The sequence below is a fragment of the Vanessa tameamea genome, chromosome Z (genome assembly GCF_037043105.1).
Source record: "Vanessa tameamea isolate UH-Manoa-2023 chromosome Z, ilVanTame1 primary haplotype, whole genome shotgun sequence".
In the NCBI taxonomy this organism is placed as follows: domain Eukaryota; kingdom Metazoa; phylum Arthropoda; class Insecta; order Lepidoptera; family Nymphalidae; genus Vanessa; species Vanessa tameamea.
In genome coordinates this window covers 7,911,347-7,931,115 of record NC_087341.1, presented here as the reverse complement: position 1 = coordinate 7,931,115, position 19,769 = coordinate 7,911,347, and the positions used below count along the sequence as shown (strand labels likewise).

Genomic DNA, 19,769 nt, shown 5'->3' with positions numbered 1-19,769 from the left:
GACTTTTATTATTGGTGTCTTACTTCTATAAAAAGACATGTTCTATTGCCACATTGATAAGATATCATTGCTTACACGTATTATACTATACATATGGGAGGCACCCAGAAATATTTAGCTCATTATTGTTATTATCAAAATAATCAAATTTCATATAGTAACTACAAACACGAAATATCTTAATGGTTATTTATTTAGTATTTTCTAAAGCTTGAAACCTGTGTACTTTTTAAAATGATGTCAATCTTGCATTTAAGACATGATCAAATGTGGTATCTAAATAAAGCATTGATGCTTAGAAATTATATAAATAGTAAAGTAAGTAATATTATAATTAATTATTTAAAAAGATAACTAAACTTTTCTGGGAACCTTATTAATTTAAATTCAAGGTATGTTTATTGCTTGATATGCATTATGTTAACGCTAATGTAGAAAAGAATATTTCACGGTCAGCCACGTCTTACATAAAAGATGTTTTATTCTTAAACTAACCACACTAAAGTCTAAAATCAATATCAGTTGGTCTAAAGAAAATTAGTCGCAGGTATTGAATAAGTCCAGTTCGGAACCTTAACGTTAACATGATGTACCATCGTTGTAACTGTTTTTTTTTATTCAAAATAATAATCATCGGGGTTCGTGTTCGTTGATGATAAATTCGAAAACATTAGAACTATTACTATAACGACTTACATTTTGTATAATAAAGACTGATTGTTAAATCTTTAAAAATAAATACAAAAACACTGTAAAAAAACTCATGACTAGATTCAGCCAGACTAAAGCTCTCAAAACCTACCGTAAGTTAAGTGTAAAACTAAATAAATTCCTATGAGCAAATTTAAGTTATAATCAATTAATTGTAATTACTAGATTGCACGTTCTTTTACCTTAATAATGTACTATATTTACAATTTTTTTTATTTAAAAATATTATTTATAATTCGCATTTTTTTCATTTTATCTTAAGCTTTGTGGTTGTATTTGCGTTACTACGATTACTAAGTATGTCGGTGCGGATTTAAATAATAGAGAAAATATACATGTGTTATTTGTAGAAAAAGTTTTGAGTAAAATAAGTCTTTGGTAACATTTTTTTCATAAATCAAAAGGGTTTTTAATTACTATTGATATTATTAATAGTCATTATTAAAATTAGAATTCATTAGCGTTGTACTAATTCCATTCAATTTAGTAACTATGGTTTACTAATGTCTAAATATAAATCGAAATGTGACTTATTTACAATGAAATTTAAATCTATTTTGGCTAAATGTCGCTAATAACCGCTTAATATAAGAATTGTGCCATGTTTGTGATAGTGATTGAAAAGTGAGAAATTATAACAAAAATATATGTATAACTAAAGTAAAGCAAACACTTTTCTCACATAATTCTTGAACAGAAATTGCTATCTACACTTCACTTGTAAAAAGAGCACTCTTAAAATTACTTTGTACAAATTTTAATAATACAGGAACAGAACAAGTTAAAATAATATATATTTTTTTTTAAATAGACTGTATTTAGATTAGGAGCAAGGAAATAATTTTATTTAAAATAATGAATAAATCATAAGTACATTACAAATCATTGTTTGTTTCGTACGCTCTTCACCTAATCTAGTAACAGTCTATTGTACAATTGTAAATTTTTTATCGTATGTTTTCGATGTATGGTACTTCGACAGGACATCTCATCCAATGTGTCCACTTCGAATCCGCAACACAGCGATGAAGTTACTAACATTAAACACAGAATATTGATTATTTTGCAAGGCACATTTTCTTAAAAATCCTGATTTTCATGTACAATTCGACGTTCAAAAACATCAAAACTCGGCGCGTTACAAATTAACAATGTATGAAAAAGCGACTTGTATTAATTTTAATGATATGTATATAATCAATTATATACCCTGTGTCTCGAAAAATATACACATGAAGGTAAATTCACACGGAAAGAAAATAAGATACGTTACACGATATCTACACTAGTAACTACGTTGCGTTCGATTTTGAAATAAAACTTAAATGCAAAAATGTAGATGCGTTTTAAATGAGATCTTATTATTGCTCACGAGAAAGTATTCTTGGCGGTGAAGCGCCGATGTCACTGATGTGGCCCTTTAGGCTAGGCCATGGCCATGTCCATGCGGCCGGCGACTCAGTACCCGTACCCAGTTCCTGGGTACAGTAGAGCCGCGCCGCCTCCCGCCGGTCAGTGTTGCGCCGCAAATTTCATACGCTTTTGTTTTTGCCTCTGATTACAAAACCAAACTCGAACGACATTCTTTTTTAAGTCTAATTTTTCCGCAATCGCTGCAATCTTTTCACCAGAGGGTCGTGGCTGAACTGCAAAGTAAGCTTCAAGGCTCCTCTTTTCTGGCGCGGCTATGGATGTTCTCTTTCGCTTCTTTTCGCCGGCTGGTAATACACTCGGTGCGTCTGGATCTCGTCTTTTATTCTTTGCCTGAGCTTCTGCTTCTTCCAACCAAGCTTGTAGTATAGGTTTTAAAGCAATCATATTATTATGACTTAGCGTCAAGCTCTCAAATCTGCAGATTGTACTTTGAGACAGAGCTCCAACTCCTGGTAGTTTCAAATTGGCTAGCGCCTTCCCGACATCCGCTTGAGTAACACCAAGTTTTATTCTTCGTTGCTTAAATCTCTCTGCAAAGGCTTCGAGTTCTCGAGGGTCTGTATCTGTATCAGGATGAAGAGCAGCAGAAGGATGACCAAGGTGAGCTGGTGGTGCATGAGATAAGCCTCCGGCGTGGTGGTGATGGTTCATAACGTGGTTCATAGCTCCATAGCCATGCAATTGGTGGTGAGGTGGCGCCGCTTCTCCCATCGGTGCCAGGGTGGTCATGGATGATGATGTGAGTGGGTCAAGCATATCCAAACCTTCCATGCCGTGATGGCCCATCTGCGGAAAAAACGGCTTTTGTAATTCGTTTTTATCATACTGTCAAATTTTCTCGTATTAAAAGGATTACTATAGATATGGGGTGGCGTGATCTTTATTGTCATTCGGCGAATTAACTTCTGTATTCATGTTAAATCATACGTTTTATTGTAAACAAAGAGGGGGGCGGCAACAATAGCCGCACTCGGGGACGATATGGAAACATAAACAATCATCTTTGTGCAGATTTGCACTCATTCTTTATGAGTGCAAACACTTGTTTTTTCATAGGAGGGTGAATCTGTTGTGACGTTGATTGGTTGCAAGTGTTTTACCAATATGCTTATGTCGTTGACCGGCTTTGTAGCGAAAATGAATGTTTGCAATGTTTAGAAGTCGAACGCGCATATGTGACTCTTTTATATTTCGACCTATTAACTAACATAAAGTTCTAAGTTTATCTCTCAGTGTTATGGAAAAATGTTATTATTAATATATTTACAAATAAAGAATAAAAATACATACGTAAGTTCGTTTGGTTTCCTAAAGAATATTTTTCAAACGAGTATCTACTATTATTTGAGATATATTTATTAGAAAAAACTAAAGTAAATTGCGACTTAAATCTTTATATAAAAACTGCAACAACTAGCAATCTTCATGAGGCAATTTATCTCAGTGTAAGAACAGGCCGTAAGTCTTTCGCTAGCAATGTTTCCATGGCGCTTCTAAGGGGTGGCGCAGTAGGTGCATTGGGTCTCGGCACGAGATCCCCGGGGACCGGTAGATCACAATTATCTTTTATAAGTACGCGTGTAGCACGTAATGTTACATGTTACAGGTCTTACAATATATTTTTTTAATTGTCATCTGTAGCTCTTTGTATATATAATGTATCTTTTTATATATGTGTAACGTACGTAACTACAAATTCAACCTAAAATAAACCTAATGAGTAGCTTGTGTATATAAAGCTTGTTATAAAATTTTGTTATAATACTAAACACATACATATTATCAGTTAATAGGCGTTTATCTAAATTATCTAGTATTCCGCAGTGTACTTTCTCCCTCCCTCCCTCTTTCAGTTTTTATTTAAGTTCTTGAGATTGAAATAACAATCAATATAATACAAAAGACATATGTGAAATTAAAATCAACTAATTGGTTCGCGAGACTAAACATAATAATCTATTCTTAGTCCGTATCCAGTGTTAAACGTTTAATATTTTAATTTCATAGATTATATAAAGATTGATTATAGAACTCAAATTTTGAAACAGAGATTTTATTTTAACGGGTAAAATAACAAAAAAACGATTTCCTTTCTTAATGCACCACGATATTGAGAAACGACGTTATTCTCAAATTTCAAGTCCATCTATTACAGTACAAGTTGTGCGTTAATAAAATCAATTCAGGGCAAGCCAGGGTATTGCGCTTAAAAAAGAAAAGAAAAATAAACTGTTATTAACTTCAGGCAATGCATCATAGGAAATCGATATCGATAAATGTCATCGTTAGATATTCAAATAAGGGGTATTACAAGATAGCTCCTACAATCAAAGCAATAGGAAAATGTCAATACGCGTTTAAGTTAATTTACATAATTCCCCGTGATGGCATTTAATGTGTTCTGCCTTTATTTAGTTTGCAAATTGTCATGCAAGTGGAGCAAAAAACTTCAACACATTTGTGACGTAGAATGTGAAATCGACTTTTTTAATAATTTATCAATAATTATTTGCTCGATCGTTTACGATTTATATAATGTTGTAGCGCTACGTCACTTAAAATGTTCACAATGCAGTTGCAAGTGGATATTAAATAAATTATACTCTGTTAATAGTGATTTCTATCGCACTGTTATTATTTGAACAAGTGGTCGAATATAAATGGGGATGCGATGGGGTGCGATGTGGGGACTATGAATACGGCAGACGTAATATTTTGTTCATTATTTGTGCGTATGAAGAAGTATTTATTTATCGTTTTTTGGAGCTCCATACATAATATGTTTTTTTTTAAATATATAGATTAAGTAAAATCAGAAACAAAATATATTTATTAGCAATTGATATGCTTAGTGGTCACTGCAACTAGCTTTAACATGAATGGAATTTTAATGAACAAACCTATTACAACAATTCATTTCATAAAGACGACTATCGAGATTTGTGTCGGTGTGTTAACTAGTAAACATTATTCATGTACCGTATAGATTAAATTAAATACAAGAGAAAAAAGATATTAAAGAAATAATAGAATGCTCTATTGTATAAGACTTTCAATCAAAGAGTTTCAACATTTGATTTGATAATAATCTATTATTCATCTTAAGAATCTTAAAACAATATGTGTATGTGTTAACAACTTAGGACACATAAAAATATCTAAAGTATGACACTTGGATTAATTAGTAAGATCATATTATAATACATTACAAATATGGTTTAAGATAGTATTTTAAAAGATTAATAGTTCTCTAGAAATAGTGGTACGATAGGAAAGCGCTGAATTGCCCAGCGCCAAATCTTCTAGTAGAAATATGAAATTTACCCAAAAATTGTCTATTTAAAACTGAATAAGAATATATATGCAAAGTTAATATTCAATTTACTTAATAGACAAATTTGTAATTGGTTAACGTTCTATAATATTTTATTGATACGATTAACAGAAAGTAAAAGAGCTTAAATATTTAAAGAAAATTTATTTTTATGGGCGTATTTGCGTTAATGAAATATTCTTCAGGTTGAGTTTGTTATTGCTTACAAATTACCAACGTACAGTTATTGATAGTACTAAAATATTATCAGATTACTTATAAAAATAAAGCGATAGAAACTCGAACGGTAATATTGTAATAAGACTAAAATAATGCTTAGTTGTTCTAGTGGTTAGCTTATAAAGTTGCGGATTTCGAGGCCTTAAAATCCAGGATCGGGCCGGTAACGTTTGATTTGTATTTTTTTTCGTCCAGAAATTCTCAGTAGCATACCGAGGTTTCGAAGAAGACTGTTAACAATCCCGTGCCTAGGGAAGCACGTAAAGCCATCGCCTGAATTCTCTCCTGCCGGGATGTATTCTCGTTCCATCAGAATGTAAGGGTGATGGAATAAAGATTAAGTTTGTTTGGGCATTAATTATAACTAACAACAATAATCTTCACTGCCTAGTTAACCACATTAACAGAAGTCGTTCACGAGGACATCAAATTGAATTTAATGCACCATTTTTGTTGTGAAAATACAAAGTCGAAGTTCTAACATAATAGCACAGCTGATCTTGGAACACGATCGTGAAATGTCAAAACGTAATATACGATATTGTCTATAATGATAATTATGACATTTAAATAAAACACACATAAAATATAAAGTAGAGTATCACTTTAAAGTGGTTCTTAACATTTAACTTCTGTCACTAGATATAACTTTAGCGTTGCTAGGCAAATAAACGTGTGTAAAAGATTACAAATTCAGTTTTAACGTGTTTACGGAACGTGTAAATGAAATTTTGAAAAATAAATCTATATCATTTTAATGTAATAAAGGATTTATTTTGATTACCACTATTGTGTTCAATTTTGCGATTCATTTATTCAACTTAAATATCTATAATCTTCTTTAAAAATTCTATTCTCAAATGATAATGTTATCGCTTTATTGCGAAGGAAACTCTGCTGAACATAAAAAAGCTAAAAGGATTATCTATATACGTTTTTCTTGTAACGAACTATGCAGTACTATATAGTTTTAATTTCGTACCTACGTATTTAAAAAAGTAATTTACGTTGAACTATACATACATTATCGTTATTTTTACTGTTGTCCATATATAACATAACATTTATACAAATCAAGTCAAGATCATTATGTTTAAGGCATTCACAATGCGTTATTAAATATTTGTCTGAAATCAAACTTCAGTGTAAACCTTACGCATATATAGAGTGGATTAGAGAACACTTTTAATTTTTTTGTTAATTCATTAACGCACCAATAAAACATAAAAATAGATAAATAAATATCTATTAATATCGTTAGTAGGGTACAATAAATTCAAATCAAATAATTAAATAATATTCAGTACCTAGTACATCCCTATCAGTGATAATGCTTATTATTTTTGTAATGTAATGTAATAAAGTTCTTATCTATTTTTATATATGACACGCGTAAGCTGCCGTGACGGATTTTGAGCGAGTTTTGAACATTAGTTTCAACTACGCGTGGCGTCCCCAGTGGCGACGGTGACAATTGCTAGTAACAGTGAAAACGTTCATATGTCCTGTATTCCCATGAGTAAACATGTTTTTTTTGTTTTCCCCTTCAAGTAGTTTACAGTTTGTGTTTAAGTTTAACCTACCGTTTGTTTGCTGGTAACAGTGGCTCGATAGAGCCGCTTCTATTTTATATAAATAATGTACGTAAGTAAATATTTAACACGGACTAACCTGTGTCCATTCTCTTGTTTGTTGGGTTTAAAATGGAAAATTGGTAACACTTTTTTACTTCTTTCGGTATATCGCAGTCATAAATAGCTGGTTACTTGAAAATAAATCACGCTGATTGGTTATGAAATACTCGTATGTATATATAGTATGATTTACAGCGAATGATTTTTTTTATTTGTATTGCTATTCGATTGTACAAAGTCAATTTAAAATAATTTAATCTTATAAAAAGATAATCTCGTATATAAAATAAAGATACATCAAAAATTAAAGACTGAATGGGAGACTGTTCTCTAAATCTAAATTGTTAATTTCTAAATTACAAACCTTAATTGATATCATTCAATACACGTACTAACAATAAAGGCACCATGTCTTTGCGTTTTAGTGAATCCCGTTCTATCAATTCGGTTACAATTAAACGACATAAAGAAAATAACAAAATTACAGTTTTGCACAAATATAACCAAACAAAAGTATTGTCATCTATGTGTAATCAAATAAATCATAAATTTCAGTTCAATATCGATGTCTTAAAAAAACATAATTATGTTCGATGGAACGCAAGTGTTTCTGGTAGCAATCTTCAGTAACAATTACTATCTCCCTAACATATGAGAAGATAAAAAATATAAGGGTACACAGTCGACAACACAACATCGAACAGTGCATAAAATTACCTCATTTTTATAGCGGAGCGGGTATATTTCTTACACATTACAGCCCGCTACCCCACGCCAATGTACTCCCAAAGGAGTTAACCCTCGCCCAGCTACTGACATATGAAGACTGAAAGATTTTCCAAGGTGTATGGGGCATACAGAAATGCATTTACTTTTATTATTATTATTTATGCCAAAAGAGGCGTGGAGTGTACCAATTTCGCAACAATTTTACGAGTGCGATTTAGTTTTATCGTCTAGGAATTCGATTCAAATGATTGGAATAGACCTTCTCCCCTCGTCAATATCGGTGTATGAATTTCAAATATATCATATTTAAAGAAGAAATAATATTTGATGTTGTATTTCACATTCATTTGCCAAACCCTACAATAAATGTATATAATTTGTATGACAGTTCTAAAATAATAGCAATAAATTGGAGTTTCATAAAAACTCTCATTGGCGGAACCTATTTGATAAATACATGTTAAAAATATTCTTTATGAATTAAGAAGGTGGCGAAGACAACGATTCTACCTGATGAGGCCTGGCGTTGTGCGGAGGAGGACCGCCAACACCGTGGTGGTAGACCATGTCGTGCTTGAGCTGCGGTAGTGGAGGCCCGGGCTGAGGTCCCGACTGATGTTTACCGATGTCCACGGCTGCCAAGGCCTCCGCTCTACTCAGCAGACCATCATTGAGGCCGCCGAATATGTCACCCTGATGATTAAATTACACATTAATAGATGTTTAATAATATAAAACAAAAACGTTATTTAAAATCGAATGTATCTTTAATTTGGTTTAAAAACATTACCTTCTGCAAGTAAGTTTTGTATTCGATAGATGAAACGAGTGTTTTGTGATCATAAAACTAACTAACTATATTTAAAATACATATTTGCTATCGTATTAAAATAACTAAGCATACATAATTATATCCAAACCATGCTAATTATAGTTAAAACGTTAGATTTACATAGGTAAATAAATTATTACAGGGATAAGAATCGAGATTAAGCAAAATTATTAAGCAACTCTAAAGTAGCTAGTTCAAAAGGGCAACACTAATTCGTGAGACGTAATACGTTGGCCACATCAAATAGTCATGGCGGCTCAACCGACGGCCCGCGGACAGGGGTTTTTCCCGGATTACTTTAAATTATTTATGAGTGACTCTGACCTCGTGTTCCTTGGTAACTTGTTACCCGGCTCCACGCCTTCTTCTCGGTTTCCAGACAGATGCCTCGTGCGCGAACCGACTTTTAAATAGGCAGTTTATAGAACCAGGGACTACTTTTAAAGTGATAGTTTCTCCTTTCGATTTACCGGTAGTACACACGTTTGCTGGTTTTATTTCTGCGTCCCCTTTTAAAGACCGAACTTGCAACTGAATTGTTGATTTCGATTGAGTTGTTTTTTGCAGACGAAATGAAATTCAAGTATAACACAGGTTGTCTAATACAAACGTGGTCAGAATATCGATTGTGATAATTTGCTTCGTTCTGTATTCGTCCTGTTTTATTATAATTTCAAATAATGAAATGTATATGAAACTTTTAGGAGGCTGTTCTGTACCTTTTCTTTGATTAGAATAAACGAATGGATTACTTATTAGACGGTTATATTTAATAAGGCTTTAATGATTATATATACTTAGAATATGTACAATGTTTTAGAAAGTGGAAATATATTTGTATTGAAAAAAATATTTTATTCATTTGAAAAACCCACTACAATGCGAGTTAAAATCTATCACTCGTCCTAATCCTATAACAAAAAACATGACAATCGACCGTGGGAACAAATTGTCGTCCCTACGCCCTCACGAATCATTAGCATCGAGTTACAGAAGTGATTCTACATTCAGCCCCCGTCTAATTGTAATTGCTAAACAAATTGACCCCGCTTCTATGTGAAATATGTAATAATTTGCTCTAAAGTGCCTTCGGAGTGAAGTCGGGACCGTCTGAACTTAGAATAGATGGCTTATGTATTTTAATTTAAAACAAAGGACTAAAGGTTTACTGAAATATTTGGATTGGAGGTTCTTATCAAAAATATATTTATATTATTATGTTAAAACGTTTGAAAATACTTTTTATCTTATACGAAGATAAAACAAAAAAAAAACGATGTGCAAATTTTTCTTGGCAAATTTTGCAATAAATACAAAAGAATATATATATATATAGATACAAAACTAATATCAAAATACACATAAAAAAAAATCCTTCAAAATATTGATATAGACGGCTACCTCAGTTCATAAATAATATAATAACAATAATATATACAATTGTGAGCAATCATTAAACGACCTCACATAACATAACAAAGTGACTGCGGAATGCTCCACTCAGGCTGTATAACGTACACATAAACTAGAAACAAAGGTATGCCCAATCCCTTAAGCACTGAAATAATCCATTACTATTATTACTCATCAACGTTCTCATTTTAGGGTTAACTGGCGACATCTTCTGATCCCCAGATACATCTGTGCCGCGTAATGGCAGTATCAAGTGTCATAGAGAACTAAAAGCGGGAGAGGGCGTTTGCTATTACTACGGGATGCACGTTTGCATATTCATATCGAGCGTACTTGTAATTGAATTAAAATATTTTATTATTAATGTGGTTATTCGACGTTAGAATATTTTTACTTCGACTGATACTATACAATTAAACTTTTTAATTAAATTAAATTAACTGATAATGGTACAAATTATTGTTGTATATTTCAATATAGTAATACGTTCAACGTCAAAAGTACTTGAATCGGTTTATTTTATTTCCATAATTATACAGCAGTCATCGATGTTATAAAACTCTATTAATGGTGCTAGCACGCCAGTACTAAGCGGCTTATGAAAAATTAATATGTAACCTTTAACACAGTAATGAAAATGGAAACGCCAGATAAAAAATGGATCAGACTCGGATATCAACTGGAAATGTATAAAGTAAAAACATTGAAAACAGAATACAGCTTTCAATTAAGAGCCAATTCTTTATTAATAATAATAAATACGATTATATTTTCATTGAGTCTGTAATCAGTTCCGAATACGTACTGACATATCACGATATTGGCAAGTTGGGTATTAATTAACTTTTTACGGCGATCACTTTTTACACGGGAAATGAAATGTCAAACCGGCATTGAAGTCTATAGACAGGTTTGAGAGATAATAAGCTGTGGTATTGTTTACTACACGTGCGCGATTTCTAAATGAGGTTTTATTGTACTAATATCGCTTAGTTTCACTAATATTTGTGTTGTCCTGCGTCGTTTCTTGTGTATTACTTGTAGTGAGGTAAGTGTTTCTTTAATAATTTAGTAGTTGGTGATGGAATCTGAAGAGCCCCCGGATGGGGGCGGAGGTGACTCCATAAGTCATGATTTTGTGATTTCTACTGATACTATAATTAGAGAAGACTCCAAAAAAGTCTTGAAGACTGCCAAACGCTCTCAAACCGCTGCAGAGAGTATTCTAAACAAACGGGATGCTTCCTCTCCTCCTAGCGCTTCAATTCAGCACACATTCACACTCCCCGAATTTAGTGGTACTTAATTGAAGTATAACGACACCGATCAAGGCCCTTTTATTGTCCACGACTCACGAGTGGAACCCGACCCATCAGCTGGTTATACAATTAGTTTGCTTAAATTTGCTCAAATTATTTACAGAAGCAAGGTCTATGGTGTTCTCAAGGGAGGAATTAAATCAGCAGGACGCAACCGTGTTGTTGTTGTATTTGAGAATGCTTCTTCTGCCAATAATTTCATTGACAGTCCATTGTTCCAGGAGCTTAATTATAAAATAATTATCCCAGCTTTTCACATTACCCGAATGGGTATTGTGAAGCAAATCCCCATCGACTGGTCTATGGAGGAGTTCCTTAGTAGTATCGTTTGCTACACCCCTGGTTGCCGGGCTATAAAAGCAAGAAGGCTGAACCGTAAATCTGTCACTGATGGTAAAACTGAGTGGTTACCTACTCAAACAGTTAAAGTGAGAGAATCTTTTGTTGCTACACTTCACTTCCAGTAACCCTTTACTCCCTTCCCACTATCCAATGCAATAATTGCTGTCGCTTTGGGCACACTTAAGATAAATGCAGGTCCAAACCAAGGTGCTTTATGTGTGCTCAACCTCATCATGGATGTTCCTGTCAAGTACCTCGTAGTGAGGCTACATGTCTGTCCTGCTCAGGTCCACATCTGGCTATTGACCCCAATTGCCCAGAACATATGAGACAGAAAGAAATAAAAATTGTGATGTCAGAGGAAAATATCCCATACTCTGAAGCCTCTCTCCGTTTTCGCCCTACCTGTCACTCTTTTGCTGATTCCCCACGCTCTTCTCCCAACTCTATGTCCATTTCCACTCGCCCTACGATGAGCCCTCTCACTCCAATTTACGAACTCTCCAGCCCTTTAATCCCTCCTGTTTCATCCCAACGGAAAACTGTACTTCTCAACCAACGACCTCGCCCTCCCCTTAGTAAGGGATTCGACAAAGAAGCTCACTCTGCCCTAGTTAGTTCTCCAAAATCTTCCCAGCCTAATGTCTGTGCTCTTATAACTTCAGATAATCATCCTAGACAAAATCCTGAATTATCCGATATCATCCAACTTTTGCTTTCTTTAATCGATATTATTATCAAGCATAATATCAGTTTACCGTACACTGTCACTGAAAAACTTAATCAGTTCACTCCTAATTCTTTTAATAAAAATGGCGACAATTCTCCAATGGAATTGCAAGGGCATAAAAAACATGAAATTATCTCTCTAATTATCTCCTACCATCCTCATATTTTGGCCATCTCGGAGACATGGTTAAAGCCGGGTTCACGTTTTCGGATTCCTGGATATTCATGTCTCCGCGATGATCATGTTAGTGGATGGGATGAAAGCCCTTCTTCTTAAACATTCCCTTATCTATTCATTGATTCCTCTCCCTCCCCACACTCCATCTTTCAATATTGTAGCCGTCAGGGCTATAAATACAAACTTCGTGTCAATTTATATTCCTTCTTCTAATTCTTCCATTATTTCCGAATTAAACTCTATCCTCTTAAGTCTTCCTATCTCTTTAGTTGTTGTAGGTGACTTCAACTGCCATCATACTATGTGGGGTTCCCTTCAGTGTGAGTACCCATTTGCTCACCTCATTGATTTGTTTGATGATAATAATAACCTTTGTTTATTAAATGATGGCTCGCCTACTAGAAGAACTCTTCAATCTCAGAATCCCAGTTGTGTTGACTTGTCCTTAACGTCTCCCAATCTGGCCTCTCAGTGTAACTGGAAGGTATTATCCTGCTCATATGGTAGTGATCATCTCCCCTTTATTATTTCCTTATCCAATAGTGTTCCTGTCTCGCCTATGCCATTTCCTCCTCTCTTAAAGTTTCGTATCTCGAAGGCTAAGTGGGCAGAATTTCAGCAACGCGTTACAAGCCAGACAGATCTATTTCCTGTATAACTAATAATAACTGTTGACAACTTTTTACAAACTTATAATGATTTTATTTCTGCTTTATTAACTTCGGCCAATCAATTCATCCCAATTAAAAAGTCTCATAAATATTTCATTCCTTCCCCCCCTTGGTGGGATTATGAATGCACGGAAATCATCTGCAAACGGGATGAGATGGAAGGGGTCTTTATGGAATTTCCGTCTTTAGAAAACTCCTTAAATTTTCAAAGTACAAATGCCAAATCAAAAAGGGAATTATCCTTGAAGAAACGTAACGGCTGATTTCGTTTCTGTGAGAGTCTTTCTCCCCGAACCCCTTTTTCACTTTGGAAAAAAATAAAAAACTTCCGAGGTCCTTTCAGTGATAGCATTCCTGTTTTTAACGATCCTTCTGTCTGGCTCTATGATTTTTTGGATAGACAACCTTTTGTTCCTCCTGAAAATTGTTTTCCTTCATCTTCCCCTTCTCCTCCTTCCTATGGTCGAATGGATGATCCTTTTACATTTGATGAGCTTTGCTCTGTTTTAGACAATCTTCACGACTCCTCCCCTTGTATTGATGGTATTCCTTACTCCTTTTTAAAGAAATGTTCTGACTGTTCAAAATTAATTTTACTCTCTATTCTTAACAAAATTTATGAAACTGGGTTTGTTCCTGAGTCATGGAAACATCAAATCACCTATCCTTAAACCCCATAAAGATCCTAAAGATCCCTCCTCCTATCGTCCTATTGCCTTATCGTCAGTTTTGGCCAAAATTATGGAACACCTAATAAAATATAGATTGGAATGAATTCTTGAAAGCAGGAATATCTTGCCAAAATCGCAGTTTGAAATTAGAAAAGGTATGGGCAAGATGGACAGCCTGAGCGTGTTCTCTTCGGAAATTCGCCTGGCCCTCTCAAGGGGACACCATCTTGTTGGTGTCTTTCTTGACATCACTTCAGCCTATGATAATGTTCTCCTCCCGCTACTCAAGCAGAAAATGCTCCAGCTGAGTCTTCCCGCGAGGATGATAAATATCATATGTAACATTTTCATGCAACGCTATATTTCTGTTCGAGTCCAAGATACTATGCATCCCCAAGAAAAGTATGGAAGGGCTTACCACAGGGCTCGGTTTTAAGTCCCATTCTCTATAGTTTATATACTTCTGAACTTGACTCTTCTTGTTCATCCGATTGTAACATATTACAATACGCCGACGATATAACCCTATATTATGCCTCAGAATCTATCGACGATTGCTCTGTTCGCCTTAATTCTGCTATAAAAAATCTTTATATCTGGCTAGAGGATCATGGCTTATCTCTGTCTGGTCCTAAAAGCTCTGCAGTGGTGTTTTCCAGAAGAAGATTGATACCGGATGTCGATATTGTTCTGGAAAATGAGACCATTCAAGTAAAAAATAATGTAAAATTTTTGGGGGTATACTTTGACTCTCGTATGACTGGCATGGTCCACCTTAATTACTTTAAGGAAAAATGTGAGCTTGGTGTAAATGTTTTGAGATCTCTTTCAGGTGTGTGGTCGGGTGCTCATCCCAACACTCAGAAACGCCTTTATAACGCCATTGTTTGGAGTCATTTTGATTACGGGTCATTCTTGCTTGAACCGTGTAATAAATCTGCTTTAGCCGACTGGGACAAAATTCAAGCTAAGTGTCTCCGCATCATTTGAGGTGCTATTAATCCCCCATAAAAGCTCTCCAAGTAGAATGTCTAGATCCTCCCTTATTCCTTCGTAGACAATATCTTTGTGATAGATTTCTCTACAAAAATCCTTTCAAATTTTATTCCATCTTCAACTTATTGGACTCATAAAGAAGCTTCTTGCCTTTTCAAAAGTTATGAAAAATTTATTGCAGCATCTCCTCTTCTTCAATTCCCTGGTAATCCTTTGTTTGCTGTTCCTTTTGATGCACTTGTTTTTAGGTCCAATGTAATTACATATTTTGGTATTAATAAAGAAGATCCTGGAGCCAACGTTCGGTTTAAAAACCTCTTAAATGAGCAGTTTCCCGAAAAGGCGAACTATGTTTACAGACGCCTCTAAACTATCTGCAGATGTCCCTGTGGGTTCAGCGGTGTGGGTTTCTGACATAAACTGTCTCTTAGTTTTAAATGCTCTCCCAGAATATCTCTTTTTTCTGGAGAAACAATAGCTATTTATGAAGCTGTATCCCTGGTAAAATCCCTCAACCTTAATAAAACCATAATTTTTACTGATAGTCGCAGTTGTTTAGATTTTAAAATTTCCCTTATGTTCTAGAGATGTTCACCCAATCAGCCTCAAAACTCGGGAACTTCTTTTTAAGTGTCACTCTGCTGGAATTGATGTAGCCATTGCATGGATTCCTGGCCACTCCGGGATTTCTGGCAATGAACAGGCTGATATATGTGCTAAGTGGTCTATTCGCAATGGTACGGAGACTTATGCTAACTGTTTTGCCCAAGATTTACGTCCTGTCGCTAAAATTGATTTCAATAAGCGCTGGAATGATGTATGGAACTGTACCCGTCATGTAAAAGGTAAATTTTATGGCAGTTTGCAACCTAATACTCCATTAAAACCCTGGTTTTTTGAGTTTCGTAAATGCTCTAAATTTTCTACTTCGACAATAATTCGGTTGCGTCTTGGCCATAACTGCAGCCCTCATTTTTATCAAAGATCTGGGTTCGGGACCACTCTTTATGCGAATGTAGCCTTGATGAGTGTACCGTTGAACATATATTCTTTGATTGCACCAGATTTCCTGTTTCACTGTATGATATTCTTCCTCCTACTTTCCCTCGCCCTTTCAACGTGTCCTGTATTTTGTCTTCTTCAGAAATCTCTATTATAACTATTTTATTTAAGTATATTGAAAGATATAACATTAAACTTTAAGTAAGTTTAAGTATATATTATTTATATAATAAGTATATTTATGTAGGTAGTTTTATTATTTTGTATCTTAGTGGATGTTGGTGTTGGTATATTATACTGTGATGTCTTATAGATCGTGCTACTGGTCATTTGGAAAAGTTTGTTTGCCTATAGTAAATATATCGAGATACATAAAACAGACATTAAAAATTATAATATCATAATAATTGTTACCAGATCTATTAAAATTAAATTTGAATTATTTAAAAAAACTGTTTATCTATTAAATTTTATATATCATTATATATAATTTTTTTTATAAAAAGTAAATAAAATAAATACATTTATATAATTATTTACCTGAACTTGCATCTAAAAGATCGACCTCCTGTTTCTGAAACGCTATTCAAAGACAAATTAAACTAATTCGACTTGAATCTGAGTGGTCATTAGTCTATGACAGTCTATGACGCGTTAGGCATTGAGAGTCCAATATTTAACTAAATTAGTAAACCTAACTTTGATTATCATTTCAGAACCGAATGGCTAAACTTGTCTGAATTTATCTCTGTTAACAATATTATCTAAATAAAAGGATCGATTTATCAGCTAATTTTGTTTACGATTTTCTTCAAAATGTAAAAGCACTTTTGTTTTGATAAGCCTAATTTTATTAGTCTTTATAAATGTCTTCACACCAATCTTTGAACAATAATGAAGTAATTAGTAAAGTAAAATAATATTTCATAACTTTGTCAAAATCTACTTTTAAATTAGGTTTGTCTTGATGGCTTGACATATTGTACATTACATACTAGTTCATTGACAAAAGTAAATAAGATTAACGATAATTTAATTTCATCGGATTTTAAATGAGTTGCACGCCTTTTGATAAAGTTTACTCTAAATGATGAGACCTATCAAATAATTGAGTTTTCAGAACCTTTGACTAATCAACATCGGCAATACTAAAATGTGTCTGAATGGTGTAAGCTTAAGTAAATATTCTCGATAAAAATTTAAGGTATTTTCAATGTCTATTTTTATTTTATAAAAAATAATGGATATTAAATTATTATTCCTAATTTAATACCCACGAATTTTAGTAGATATATTTCCGACTTCTGACAGAGACTGCACGTTCATAAATAGCTCTGATTACATATTCATAATTTCGGAATGAGCGAATACTTTGGTTTCTGAATTTAGACAGGACTAAATAATAGTTTATGACACCGTCATGCAGTGATAAAGGGCAACATTATACCATTATTTATGGAACAGGTCAATACCTTGCTATTTCAGCTTAAAATTGCCTACGTGTCTATAAAATATTCTCTATTACAATTGGTTACTTAATGAAAAGGAAGATATGAGAATGATGTTAGATTATTTTCGAACGTTATATGAAACCTTACAATTTAGTCTACAATTTGTTATGTTATATTCTGGATCCAGTCAAAAGGAATAATATATTAGCCCGATAACTTTCGAATGTATAAAAGGAGGCAATCATCGATATTTTTTATATTTTTCTTATTTTTGCTCGAACAATAATAGTGTCATATTACATATATTACTAATTCTCTTTTTATATAAAAAAAGTTATATTAAATAGTCTTTTTGTCTTTATTCAGTGGAAGCATCATGCACGATATTAAAAAAAAAAACTATTCTATAACAAAAAAAATATATCAAAAATATAAATGAAAATAAAATCGCATCGCATATATAAAATAAACAAAAGAAGATCTTTGGCCAAAGATAGTCGCGGGCAGTGTCGCAAGGCAATCAATATAAATATTCATTATTTGATACTACAATTCTTACATGCGTTTACACTTACGTTGTGCCTCGGTGACCACGAGTTGCACATCAACGATGCGTCCTCCAATATTCGACTCTGCAAATAGAAACTTTAGTTTGCTTAAAGATTTTATGTCTATGCATGCATGTTTAACTCTTTCTTTCAAATATTTTGAGAGTTCGACATAAGATGTAAACATTTCAATTATGTACTACACATAAGATAATTACAATTTAATTACGATATAGATAGACGTAGGCATATACACATATAAAACATAACATATTATATTCGATTAATTGTGAGATACTTCCTGTATTTGGGATTTATATGGGAATTCCCTGTTTGCTCATAAAGATTATCGAAAGATAATTTGACTATTTCCATAAATAGCACAACCCAAATTTTATTTTAGTAATTTTTATACCGATAAAGTTAGTTGTTATAAAAAATATATTTTTAAGTATTTTTGTCTGTTTGGCGATATAAATGTCTTACTTTTATATATCACTAGCGACGCGCCCCGGCTTCGCACGGGTGCAAGCTGATACTAAATATACTACAGAATGTCTTTATACACAACGTTAACAGCTTTTCAAACATTTCAGGGCCATATTGATCTATAATAAATGCACAATGTATTTAAGGTATAATGCTTAAAATCGCTTTGTAAGTAAGTCAGACATAAACTATCGCGGACTTTTTTGTAGACCTTTTAAAGATGTAGAAGACTGTAGTACATTATTTTAATCTATCTCGTAGGGTTCAGCCAGCGTTTGTAATGTAAGGACAAAACATGTGTTTTTTTTTACAACATTAAATTAGAAAACTCGAAAATGATCAGTGTTTCTCTACTATATTATGCATGTATTATACATATAAACCTTCCTCTTGAATCACTCTATCTATTAAAAAAACATCATCAAAATCCGTTGCGTAATTTTAAAGAACACACAAATTATAAGCCTACAGGGCAAAACAGACAGCGGGAAGCGACTTTGTTTTATACGTATGTAGTGATTAGGTATCCTGACAAACTTTTCATGATATAACATTTTAATTATTAATTGTGTTTTTGGATGTATTTATTTATAGCAAATAAAGAACGGATATAATAAATGTCCTTTAAATTAATTAAATAAAACAATTCGAATAATGGTTAAGAAATATTTCTTATTATAATATTACTCAGTAAGAGGACAATAAGATGACTAAGACATTGTTATAGGAGTTTCAAATAGAAGACATTTACATGGCCTATGATCGGCAATTGTTGAAGCGGTAGCAACTACGATTTCAATAGAATATTTAATTTCTCTTCATTCCAGTTTATCTTCGATAAGCGCTATAATTTTCCTTTCAAGTAACTTATCGAAATTATACTCGCAGCAATTGCATGCTATTTCAGTACGTATGAATCTTTTTTACATTCTGATTTTTTTTTTTACTTCTTTAATGGTACTATTTTGCATGATTGCCACCTTGACGTATAAAATTCATAGGAGTTTTATAATAGAAATTACGTTATGACAAGAATGAAAAATAATATTACGAGTTCAGATCGTTGC

At 33.3% G+C, this 19,769-nt stretch overlaps 1 protein-coding gene across 1 annotated transcript in view; it reads right to left on the bottom strand.

The window, feature by feature from the left end:
• Positions 1-1,112: 1,112 nt before the first annotated feature.
• Positions 1,113-19,769, bottom strand: part of LOC113401130 (inhibitory POU protein) — a 50,750-nt gene continuing 32,093 nt past the window's right edge. Inside the window, exons 2-5 of the mRNA XM_064220479.1 lie at positions 18,241-18,297; positions 8,572-8,754; positions 8,321-8,323; positions 1,113-2,946 (exon numbers count right to left, since the gene is read on the bottom strand). Coding sequence (XP_064076549.1) covers positions 2,224-2,946; positions 8,321-8,323; positions 8,572-8,754; positions 18,241-18,297 — 966 coding nt within the window. The 3' untranslated portion in view covers positions 1,113-2,223. The remainder of the gene's footprint in view (positions 2,947-8,320; positions 8,324-8,571; positions 8,755-18,240; positions 18,298-19,769) is intronic.